This window comes from Manihot esculenta, chromosome 15, assembly GCF_001659605.2.
Source record: "Manihot esculenta cultivar AM560-2 chromosome 15, M.esculenta_v8, whole genome shotgun sequence".
Classification (NCBI taxonomy): domain Eukaryota; kingdom Viridiplantae; phylum Streptophyta; class Magnoliopsida; order Malpighiales; family Euphorbiaceae; genus Manihot; species Manihot esculenta.
Window position 1 is genome coordinate 7,177,451 of NC_035175.2, and position 12,697 is coordinate 7,190,147.

Here is a 12,697-nt window from a genome sequence, read left to right on the forward strand (position 1 = left end):
TTTTAGAAATATTAAATTTTTTAAATAAAAATTATTAATGAGAAATATTTTTTATATAAATTATTAATTAAAATATATAAAATTAAACGGGTTCAGATTTTATTCGGATAATAATAATCGGATTTGGTACGGATTCGAATAGTTTAAATTAATTTTTAATCGAGTTCGAAATGAATTCGGATATTACTAATATAAATCGGATTCGGATTCGGGTAGTTTAATTTTCGCGGATATCCTACCCGTTTATATCCCTAACCCTAAATATGCATAATTTCAATCTCAAATTCCAAATATAAATGATTCTATCATTCAATACTAAAATATTAAATGTTACACTCGCTAGTAATAAAAATTTAAAATTAATTTTATTTTTAAATTGAATTGAAAATTAAAAATATAAAACCTGAAATCTTTAGATTAGTCAAATCCACTTATCGTGATATTAAACTCGTAAATTACCTATAAATGTAATTTAAGATTAACTTTAAAATTTAATTCTGATAAACATAAAATTATACCGAAAGATTTATGGTTATTAATTATCAAGCTATTAAAAGTGCTAACTGTTCTATTCTTAAAACAAAACAATTTAATATTTATTAATCCAAAATTTAAACTAAATTATAAATTTCATTATGGCAAAGCCAACATAAGGGCAAAGGGCTAACGTTGGGAAATGGTCCCCTTAAATTTTGCAAAATATTAGATGTATATTATTCTTTTAAATAAAAATAAAATATAGATTATATTAATCCTAAGTTCTAATAAAATTCACTTATTATTTTTATTTAAAAATAAATTACTAAAATTTAATCTATTTAATTAAAATGTCCATATATTTTTAATATTAAATTAAAAACTATCACAGTCTTATTCCGTTAATTACGAAAGACATCCATTCAAATTTTTATTTATTTGCATTAATTACTCTTATTTAGCTTGTCAATAAAAAAAATCTTTTTAATTCTCTAAATACTTTTCAAAAAAAATACAAATATAGAATAGCAAAAAAAATTCTTAATTCAGATATCCTCACGTTATCTCATTTTCCACATCTGCCATTGATGTTTATAAATCTTCCTTTCTCATTACTACCATTACCATTAAAAAATGACATTAATGATATTTATAAATAAATATAAAAAAGATAGAGACGATGGGAAAATCTGTTTAATTAATAAATTTTTTCATCTTTCTTATTTATATTTTTTAAAAATATTTAAGAAATTAAAAAGAAAATTTTCAAGTTAATAAAATGAGAGCAACAAATGATAAAAAAAAATAAAATAAAATCACAAAAATATTTTAATATAATATAAAAAATACCCAGATATTTTAATTAGATTAGCTAAACGCTCTTTATTTAAAGATGAATTATAGTTTCAACTTTTTAATGTTAATCACTTAACAATTACAATGTTTTACTTTAAAACAACATTTTAGTCCATAAAACTAACCCATTATTTAAACCATAATCAAATATAAGATACTAAAATGCCATTATATATAAAAATAAATACTAAAAAATTATTCAATTTAATTTTGTTTGTTTGCCGGAAAATAACTTGTAAAAAATATTTTTTAATAAAGTAATTTATTTTTTATTATTTAATTTTAATTTAAAAATAAAATTTATTAACAAAATTTATATTTAGTAATTTTAATAAAAATATAAAGATGTGAAAATGACTTATTTTCTTTTAAAAAAAATTATTTTTCTTAAAATGATATTGAAAAAATATTTTTTTTAGACTAAATTTTTTTAGTGCTCCAAACTCTAAAACATATAAAATATATTTTAAAAAATAAATTCATGCAACCTTAATTAATAAAGGAAAAACGCAGCAAAAGTGTTAAATTTTCATTTTGAAAAAAAAAAAATCAACAAAAACTTAATTCAATTTCTAAAAACTTAGTACACGAGTGTGAATTTTTTACCAAGTACATTTCTTCCAATAAAAGATAACCCATTTTCTTTTAGGTAAGCAATGTATTTAGAATTTTAAACTATTTTTTTTAAATTACACTAAAAATCCATGGAATTTCTTATTATAACATGCAAAAATATTTTTAAAGTTACTAAATTAAATATGATAAATTAATGATAAATTATGTTAGAGTTTTTGTTTGATTAACAAAACAACTCATTGATTTAAAATTTTTTATCTAATTAGCTTTTTTTTTTAATGGATCTCATAAATAAATTTTGTGTTTTTTTATAAGAGATTGAGATAATAGAATTTGAAATCTTCCAGATCTATTCAGATGCATTTACCAAACTAAATTTATGAGTATAATTTTTTTATGTCTTTAATGCTTAAAATTAGATTCAAGAACTTTAAATTATTTATATCCGAATCAAGAAATTTATAAAAAAAAATTAATTTAATTAATTTTTTATTAATTTTTAGCTTTGAAAAAATGTATTTAAAAAAATAAATAGTATGTCATTGGAATGAATTAGTTTGATAATTAATATTCATGTTAGATTGAAATTTTATATGTTGGGTAATATTATTTGAATTTTTTTAAAAAAATTAATTAAAAATAAATATTAATAATATAAAATAGATGCAAATTCAAATAAAGAATAGCTTACCATTTCACCCCTAATCACTTTAGCATTCCTGAGTCTCCAACAAAGAGGTTGAGTTGGCAAATGAGGGTGGGGGAAGATGGTATCCCACCAACACCAACTCTACACAGTCAATATTCAGCTCACCGAAATTGCTTCACACAGCCAAACTCATTTTCTTTTATTTCTTGCTTTTTCTTGCAACTCTAAACTTTCCAATTCCTACCAGAAATCCCACTTCCCCAATGAATATTCAAGCCCATGCACGCTTCTTCAGTTCATGCATTTCAACCATAGTTTCTTACACATTAACTTGCTTAAAATAGTAACATTTAGTTTGGTGTGTTAGCTCATCTCTTCCTCTTCTTCTTCACGTATCTCATATAACATAGTTTTCTTCATCCACTTTTAACTATCCTTCTGTACAATTCCATTTTCTCAATGGAGATACCGGTGAAGGCACCGGTTTCTGGAGGCCGGAAAAGCTCATATAGACTAGAAACCAGAAATTTATCCTACAAGTTAAGCAGCACATTTGATGAGCTTAATTGGGTTGGTTTTGGTAGGATTCAACATAGAGTTCCTAAGTTCATTTTGAAGGATGTAAACTGTGAAGCCAGGCCTGGAGAGATTACTGCCATTGCTGGTCCTAGTGGGGCTGGGAAAACCACGCTGCTAGAGATTTTATCAGGAATGGTTTGCCCTCGTGAAGGGTCTCATCAAGTTCTGGTAAATAACAGGCCTATGGATGCCAAGCATTTTAGAAGACTATCTGGGTATGTCACTCAAGATGATGCTCTGTTTCCTTTACTCACAGTCCAGGAAACTCTCATGTACAGTGCACTTCTAAGGCTACCAGGAGGGCAAAAAGAGGCTGCTAATAGAGTGAAGAAGCTAATGAAGGAGCTTGGACTGGAACATGTTGCAGCTTCCAGGATTGGTAAGGGATCAAACAGGGGAATTTCAGGTGGTGAAAGGCGCAGAGTTTCCATTGGAGTTGATTTAGTACATGACCCTGCTGTCGTTTTAATCGATGAACCAACTTCAGGTTTGGATTCAGCTTCAGCTCTTCATGTAGTGACTCTGCTCAAATCAATGGCTGCTAATCAAGGTAAGACCATCATTCTAACCATTCACCAACCTGGTTTTCGAATCCTCGAGCTGTTTGATAGGATTATTTTGCTTTCAAATGGATTCGTTATGCATAATGGTTCACTGCATTTCCTTGAAGAGAGACTTAAATTTGCTGGCCATCCCATTCCTCCACATGTCAATGTGCTGGAATTTGCCATTGATGTCATAGAAAGCTTGGAAGTCCAAAATTCTGTATCCTCTCTCCAGAGCATTCATGAGGAAACATGTATAGTGCCAGTTACTCAAGAAAAGCTTCCCAGCTGCTGTTATCCCAATTCAGTACTCGAGGAAGTTCTGATACTAGGACAAAGATTCTGCAGCAACGTTTTCAGAACCAAGCAATTATTTGCTACCAGAATAATACAAGCACTAGTAGCTGGATTAATACTTGGAACCATATTCTTGAACGTTGGCAATGAAACAGGGAAAACAAATTTGCAAACTCGAATTGGGTTCTTTGCCTTCAGTCTCACATTCTTGCTGTCATCAACAACAGAAGGATTACCGATTTTCCTGCAAGAGAGAAGAATACTAATGAGAGAGACTTCAAGAGGAGCTTACAGGATTTCTTCTTATGTTCTATCAAACACTCTCATCTTTCTTCCTTTTCTTCTCTTGGTTTCTCTTCTCTACTCTACACCAGTGTATTGGCTGGTTGGCCTGAGGAGGGACATTGATGGGTTTCTTTACTTCTGCCTGGTGGTGTGGATGGTGCTCTTGATGTCAAATTCTTTTGTAGCATGTTTCAGTGCAATAGTGCCAAATTTCATCATGGGAACATCAGTGATTGCAGGGCTAATGGGATCTTTCTTTCTCTTCTCTGGGTACTTCATATCAAAGAATAACATTCCTAGTTACTGGATTTTCATGCACTATTTGAGTTTGTTCAAGTACCCATTTGAATGTTTCTTGATAAATGAGTTTGGAGGAGAGAAAGCTAGTAGGTGCATAGAAGTTGATAATAAAGGGAGCTGCAATTTTGATGGAAATGGATTCTTAAGGCAGCAAGGTCTAAGAGAGTCAGAAAAATGGAGCAATTTGTGTGTCATGTTGAGTTTCATCATTGGGTATAGAGTGATGTGTCATCTAATTTTATGGTATAGATATTATAGATTAAGCAGATAAAAATTTCTCCATTTGTTGATGTTATTTTTAATTATTTTCATCTTACTGTAGGAAAGATCAAGGCAGTGTATTCTCTTCATACAAAATTTGTGTATTTATTCATCATGATAAATAAAATCTTTCCATGTTTATGTTTTTACATAAAAGGAAGGCTAATCCATTTTTTAAATTATGAATATCAAACAAGTGTTTTATTTTTTAAATTAAACTCTAAATAAATAAATATATATATATAATTTAAAAAAATACTGAAAGTATACATGAATCTTAAAACAAATAATAAACTGAAACACAGTGGCCAATTTTTTTTTTTTTTCTTAACAAAGAACTTTACAGGGAAAACCTCAAAAATAAACCCACAAGAAAACAGATAAGCCTACACCAAGCTATTTGCTCAAAAATAAAAGCTAAAAAAAAAGAGAGAGAGAGAGAAGCGGGGAGCAAAGCAGCATCAAAATGCCAGAAATCAACTGCTTCTGTCATATATGGAATTGAAGGTCATGGTAGCATATGAAGTGGCCATTGCTGATGATGAAGATGAATCGTCCAGCTTACTTGAACCAGCAGATTCTGTGTAATTAGATGAGTTCTTTACATTAGCCACCCTGCTCGAACCAGCAGAATCTGTGTTAGATGACTTCTTCAAGTTGGCTTTATCTCTGTGGCCTTGGTCCCTTTTGATACCCATGAACTCAGAAAGCAATCCAGGACTCGATATGTTAGTGTCATTCACTCTGATCTCACCCCTTAGCATCTTTACCACAGTAGACATAGTTGGCCTGAGTTTTGGCTTGTCTTGTGTGCAAAGTAGACCAATCTTCAGATATCTGCACGCCTCTTCTGCATCATAATCCTCATTCAATGATGCGTCTACAAGACTCGCCAGTTCCCCTTTCACATGCGTTTGCCATACCTGCAGTTTGCATTTAGTGATTAGATTTCCTACGCTTCAACCGAACCAAACAGGACAGGATTAAAGCAGATAGTAGATTAAAGAAAGTGAATGAAACAATTTAATTTATTAAGCTGTTGGATGAAAAAGGACAGAATAATGAGATTGGACTTGCTCTCACTATAGCACATAATATATATGTCCAGAGGCAAAACTTTGTTAGGTCTGTTTCTGCAACAAATCATTAGGATTAATTCATCAAAGAATTGAAGCCAGACAAATGCCCCACTTTACATGGAACCTTAGCCTGCTAGATTTTGATTTGCTAAAGAATAAGAACTAAAATTTGAAACAGATGTAGTACGAGTAAAAACAAGATTTAGATAAAATAGCCCTGAGCTTCCAGAGTCCAAATTCTCCAATTTGAGATAAGCCTACCGATCTACACTTCAGTACAAGATAGAACACACAGAAAAATTAGGGAAGTTAGAAAAAGGATAAACTGTTTTCTCTGACGAGAATGCTTCCTCACTTGACATTGTTATCCTTTCAATTTAAGCCTCCCATCTTGTTTCTAGGTGTGAAAGTTTATATTTGCTAGGATTTATTAGTTCACTTCCAACATAATTTTTCTCTCTGTAAAATAAACAATTAAATCTTGGAAATCAATCCCCAATTCAAAATAATGGACTCAGCCTTCACTTACAAATCTACAAATTGGGTTCATCAGTTATTGGGGAGAATCTCCTCTATCTTTTGCATGCCCATGGAAAATGATTGTCTTTATTCTCTTTTACCACTACACATGATTTTTATTTCAATACCAAGCACCACTACTAGATGACATAGTGAGCTTAAAAAGTCCATACCCTTTCAAGAAGATATTGCTCTTCTGGGGGTAACCGTCTGTTCGTGTTGGATCTCCCACAAACAATCTCCAGGAGTAGAACGCCGAAACTGTATATATCTGCTTTCCTCGTCAACTGGCCTCGAATAGCATATTCAGGTGCCAAATAACCTCTACATAAATAAAAAAGGGCAGCACATACTCAAATAAGAGAAAAAGAAAATATGGTTTCTGGGTAATATTCTATCCTAATCAAACATCATGCTATGTCAACAAGTGGTCACATTATCACATTTAACTGAGCCAGATAGCATGTTGTGACAGGCTCCAAACTAAATTTGAATCTGATAAATCACTAGAATAATAATATACCATCCTTAAACAGTGAAGGATCACTGTTCTATGATCCTCACGTGAAATATATACAACACGGAAATATCTGTAAAGATAGTCCAGCAGATGTTTAAACGTCATGGATATTAAGGGAGTATGATAGAGTGCACAAACTTACGCTGTTCCAGCAACTCGTGTGCTTATATGGGTCATGTTGGCTGGGAAAAGCTTAGCTAGACCAAAATCTGAAATTTTGGGCATGAGGTCTCTATCAAGGAGGATATTGCTTGCTTTGATGTCTCTATGAACAATATGTGGCTGGACTTCTTCATGAAGAAATGCAAGCCCCTGAGCTACACCTATGCATATCTTACACCTTGTTGGCCAACTGAACTGGATGCTGCTATGGCTTCCACCTTAAAGGGAAAAAAAAATTACTACCTAAGCAATTAATAAACTCAAATAAAGAATAATTTTTAATTTACCTAAAAGTGTTTGTGCAAGGCTGTTATTCTCAAGATAGCCATAAACCAAAATTCTATTATTTTCTTCCACACAACAACCATACAACTTAACCAGATTCTCATGCTCTACATCTGCAATTAACTTTATTTCTGTCAAGAATTCACGCACTCCTTGCCTTGAGTCAGCTGATAGCACCTTTATGGCAGCTGCAGTGCCATCTTTGAGCCTTCCCTGCCAATTTATAGGAACATCTTATGAGACTTAAGCATCGACATTGAAATAAAGGGAACAATTCAAGCAATCGTAAGTTTTTTGAAAGATTTCAACAGTCTCAAAAATCTCAACACAAGCAATCACCTTGTATACACTACCAAAACCTCCCTCTCCAATTTTGTTGGCTGGACTAAAGTTTTCAGTAGCTGTTCGCAATTCTCTGTAAGTGTACAAGTTTGTGTTCTGAATGCTTGAAACCACTGTACCATGTAAAGTCATTAGAACGTTGTAATGAGATAGCCATAAAGGAGGATGAAGAAGAAGAAAATAGAGAAGACTTAGAATCATAGAAGATTATGTAGCTAATGTCATTTCAACTGAGTCACCTACACTGCCATAAATAGGCCCTAACAGAAGTTAATGCAAATATGCAATTAGTAAATTTAAAGTAACCCCCCTCCCCTCCCCACGAAAAAAAAAAATAAAAGCCAAGCAACTTGGTAGGGTCATGTGGTTTGTGTTTTGATAAACTAGTACCCTATACTTCAGCAGCCATTAACGTTAAGGTGTTTGGACCTCCTTAGTTAAGGAACTTAACCCAATGTACTGGATGTTACACGAAATAGACCAAATCACAGGGTATTCTTTTATAGTTAGTACTTTAGACGGTCAAACCAATAATTTATACATGCACTTAGCTCATAAGACAGCGCTACTCTACAAAGCTGCATACCATCATCAACTTCTGTACTATGTCTAGGTGGGGAAGCTCTCTTCTTTCTGAAAAATGAATAAAAACAAGTCATCACCAGGTTGCTATGCAAACCAATACCTCCAATGAAATTTGTATCTTGTCCTGCAAAAGCAAAACCTTAACATGTGACCATGCAACTTAATACCCCATCAAAATGAGTAACTATTGTTTTAACAAAACTTGTTAACCATTTCCAAAAACTTGGGTAAATGTAAAAAGCATTTGTTCAACTAAATATGATAATAATAACAATAGTATCAGTAGGCAACTTCATTGATTTCAACGCAAAATTTACTGAAACATAGTTAGAAGAACAAAGATCAAGGGTGAAGTCCTAATATCACCCCGCAGCAGAAACCCAAAATCTAACTCTCCTTCCTCAAACATGGTAGTATAGTATTGTAAAAACCCGTAAAAGAAAAAAGGAATAGAGGGAGAAAGCAGAACATATGGCATAAAACAAAGAGCAAATGAGAAAAAAAATGTCTGATTCCATCTGTAAAGATGACATAAAACTAAAAAGCTGTAAGTAATAGAGTCAAGGTAGTAATTTTCGATTGAGCTGAAGCAGAGGCACACATAAATGATGGGCATACATGTAGGAAATTCTAAACAAGATGGAAAAAAAAAAAAGTAATTCAAAAAATGAGAGAAATCCTCTGCAAATGGAGCTCAGAGAAGCCGCCAGACTTGCAACGGAGCCTTCAAAATCTAAGAATGTTAATTGTGATAGAAATTGAAACTTAGAACAAATACCACAAGTGGACCAGAAAATCTCTAGTTAAACTTGCACACGAAACAAGAAATTATACCTCAACAAAGCCCGTATTACCTTCCCAGTTCTTCAACAGCAGTTGAAATGTCAGATCACACACGGTAACCCAAAAGCAAGAGAAAGCGAGAGAGAGAGAGAGAGAGAGAGAGAGAGCAAACTTTATTGATCAGTTTGGATTGAATGAAATGGAAGCACACGAAATGAGAAATAAAGAATTTTTTCAGTCAATCTTCTCCATTTTTTCTTACAAGAAAAGTCCCCTCTTTTTTTTTTTTTAAAGCAATACGTTGACTTTTCAATGTTCACATCTTTTTAAAATATATATATATATATATATGCACACACAGGAGGAAAGAGCAAAACCCATGCTTTGTTTCCTTTCCTTTTCTTAGAAATTAAACAAATTGAAGCTTACTGGTGCTCCCAGCTGGGCAATAGAAGAAGAAACCTTGAGAACACCCAGCAACATACAGAGTAACTAAAAGCAACAGACTGGGTAGGGGAACCCCTGCATCATTAAAACTAAATCTCCTTTGGCTCAAATAGATTACTTTATATGAAGTTAATTTAAGTAGGTTACTCACTTATCCTGCATTGAAGGAAAAACAGTAGACTTACTAAAATTATCAACTAAACAAATAAAATTAACTTTCTGAATTAAGTTACTCTGACCAAATAAAATTTAAAATGATCTATCTACATCTCTTCTGCCTTATCATGGAGCCGGTAATAAATAACAACTTTTTTTTCAAATTATAAAAAATTTATTAGTTGATATATATCTTTAAAAAATATATTAAAATATATATAAAATTTTAAAAAATTTACTATCATTCATTTTATTAACTTTAATTATTAAGTGTTTTAATTTTAAAATAATAGTGAAAAAATATTAAATTATTTATTTTTTAATAAATATACTCTAATTATAAAAATTACTTAATATATTTTAAATTAATAATTTAAATTTATTTATATTTACCGTTAAATTAATGGACATTATCATTGGGCATAAATATTTAATATTTTAATATAATTTAAATAGATAATTATTAAAAAAAATTAATTTTATTAATTTTAATAATTTTATAATCAACTTGTTTTTAATAAATATACTTCAAATTAATTTTTTATTTATTTAATTTTAATTCGATTTAATTTTATATGATATATTTTTAAAAGTCAATAATTTATTATTTTTTAATTTTTTATATTAATAAATATAATTTTTTATATACTTATAATCTATAAGTGTTGTGATAATAATACTATTAGTAAATAAAAAATTAAGATTGTCGCTATCTAAAAAATTAATTATTTATCATATTCACTTTTATAAATTTAAAAGTCAATAATCAGTTTAATTAATAGAAAAATATTAAGTTTTATTTAATTTATGAATATAATTTATATTTTATTTAAATAAATTTAGTGATTTGAGATTTATTAAATCGATTATTGACTTTTAGTTTAATTAATGTGAATATGATAAATATAATCACTAAAAAAAATAATACTTCTTGATTTATTAAAATTAATATTACATACTTATAATTTATAAGTATATAAAATACTGCATTTGTTGATGCAAAAAAAAATTAAAAAATGAGTTATCCATTCTTAAAAATATATCATTCAAAATTATAAATAAATTAAATTAAAATTAAAAATTAAATCAATTTAAAATATATTTATTAAAAAAAATTAGAATATAACTATTAAAATTTATACAGTTTAGAATTTCTTTTAATAATTATTAATTATATTAAAATATTAACTTTTTGTGTTTAACTATTTTCATTAAATTTAACAATTAAATTTAACGAAAAAATATAAATAAATTTAGATAAATAATATAGAGTATATTAATTAATTTTTATAATTTGAGATATATCTATTAAAATGCAAGTAGTTTAGATTTTTTTTCCTATTATTCCTTTAATTTATGTGATTTAAAAAATTTTATTAGTTAATTATTTAATTTTATAAAAAAATTATTAATTAATTTTTTTAAATTAAAAATATTTTAATTTTTTTATAAAATTTAATAGATAAAAATAATAAAAAAATGGATTAATAATTTTTTAAAATATTTATAATATTTTAATATATTTTTCTAAAACAAGAATGAGTTTTTTTCCTATAATTGTATAATTGGAGAAGATGACAAAAAGGTAAATTGTCAGATTAGTCCTCTTCACATTTTCCTTAATCATGTGCATCCTTAATGTCTTGACCTGGCCCAGCAGCATAATAGAAGTTTTCTAATATTTTTCCTTATTTTAAAGATATTAATGTGAACGACCGACAATTATAAAGTGTGTATTAAATTTATGTCACCCAGTTGTAATTTGAAGACGTAATTAATTAGAGTTAATAAAAGAAAATAAAGATACTGACAGTGAAATTTCTTAAGGAATAATACGTGAAGATGAATCTCAAGTGTTTTACAAAAATAATTTATTTTGTAAAGATTATAACAAGTTAACAACCAGTAACTGTTATAAAATTAAACAATTTTAAATCTCTCCAAAACAATCTTTGTCTTATTATTACAAAAAAAATATTATTTAATCTTTATAATATAAAAAATTATTAATTAATTTTTTAATTTTAAAAAATATATTAAAATATTTTTAATATTTTAAAAAATATACTAATTAATTTTTATATTAATTTTATCAATAAATATTTTATTATTTAATCTCTAAATTTTAAAAAATTTATTAATTAATCTTTATAAATACTTTAAATTTTTTTTCAATACTTAATAATTAAAATTAATGAAAAGGTTAATTAATAAATTTTTTAAAATATCAAAAATATTTTAATATAACTTTCAAAATCGATCGATAAACTAATTAGTGAATTTTTTTGTATCATAAAAAAAACCCAACTAAGAATTAAAATGGTAAAATTTGTGATTGAAAGAGGATTAAAATAAAACAGGAGTAGAAAATGAAAAGGATAGTTCATCATTTGACTCGTTCATCGCATCGATTAGGGATGGAGGATGCGCAAATTGATTTTATCAAATGTGAAAAATTAAAATAATAACTCTAACAATTGGAGGATCGAATTAGCTACAATTTACGAATTAAATAATTATTTACCTATATTAAAAAGACAAATCTTCTTTTACTTAACAACATAAATAAATAATAAAAAACTATTATTTAATTCCTCTTTCTAATGAATCTAATTATTTGACTCTCTATTTTAAAAAATAGATTAATTAGTTTTTAATTTTTTGTGTAGCTTTCTAGTCATTTTAGATGTCAATTTGAATTTTACCGAGTCCAATAAACGTGCATTATCCCTAACTCCCTATGAGGCACCATTCTCTCACCAAGACCTAGCAAGCTTCAACCTCACAGTGTCAACCAATGGTCGACTAGATCTTACTAAGGTCATAAGAGTCGTGAAAATGGAAATCCTCCTCCGCAAGTGGTGCCTGGAGGGGAATGGCCAATTTCAAAGCCTTTTCTGCGAAGCCATTTTTGTGGATCTAGCTAGTTAATAATTTAGAACTTGACATTGTCAGCTCGAAATCTAATGATGGCAATTCAATATGTCAAATGTTT

The 12,697-nt window shown here is 28.8% G+C and overlaps 2 protein-coding genes across 4 annotated transcripts; one reads left to right on the plus strand and one right to left on the minus strand.

The window, feature by feature from the left end:
* Positions 1-2,634: 2,634 nt before the first annotated feature.
* Positions 2,635-4,955, plus strand: LOC110602614 (ABC transporter G family member 10). The gene has a single exon (XM_021740178.2). It carries the CDS (start codon positions 3,017-3,019, stop codon positions 4,832-4,834), a length of 1,818 nt encoding a protein of 605 aa, XP_021595870.1. The 5' UTR covers positions 2,635-3,016; the 3' UTR covers positions 4,835-4,955.
* A 174-nt stretch (positions 4,956-5,129) lies between these two features.
* Positions 5,130-9,619, minus strand: LOC110602358 (cold-responsive protein kinase 1). 3 transcript variants are annotated; one of them, XM_043951508.1, is made up of 8 exons: positions 9,529-9,597; positions 9,171-9,180; positions 8,318-8,440; positions 7,729-7,844; positions 7,392-7,602; positions 7,085-7,322; positions 6,596-6,746; positions 5,130-5,747 (listed from the first exon to the last, which is right to left on the minus strand). In XM_043951508.1, the coding sequence occupies exons 1-8, from the start codon at positions 9,580-9,582 to the stop codon at positions 5,301-5,303; spliced, it is 1,350 nt and encodes a 449-aa protein (XP_043807443.1). In that variant the 5' UTR covers positions 9,583-9,597; the 3' UTR covers positions 5,130-5,300. The 3 variants fall into 3 exon arrangements, with proteins under 3 accessions (XP_043807443.1, XP_021595551.1, XP_021595550.1); XM_021739859.2 differs by lacking the exon at positions 9,171-9,180 and having other exon boundaries at positions 9,529-9,619; XM_021739858.2 differs by lacking the exon at positions 9,529-9,597 and having other exon boundaries at positions 9,151-9,467.
* Between the last annotated feature and the right edge of the window lie 3,078 nt (positions 9,620-12,697).

What these genes read in the sequence shown, in the direction of transcription:
- LOC110602614 (XM_021740178.2), top strand. Translation starts at nt 3,017, where the DNA reads ATGGAGATACCGGTGAAGGCACCGGTTTCTGGAGGCCGGAAAAGCTCA.
- LOC110602358 (XM_043951508.1), bottom strand. Translation starts at nt 9,582, where the DNA reads ATGTTGCTGGGTGTTCTCAAGGTTTCTTCTTCTATTGCCCAGCTGGGA. An exon ending in TAGTACAGAAGTTGATGATG is followed by an intron (nt 7,845 to 8,317) that starts GTATGCAGCTTT and finishes TACATGGTACAG; the next exon opens with TGGTTTCAAGCATTCAGAAC. An exon ending in AGCAATATCTTCTTGAAAGG is followed by an intron (nt 5,748 to 6,595) that starts GTATGGACTTTT and finishes TGCAAACTGCAG; the next exon opens with GTATGGCAAACGCATGTGAA.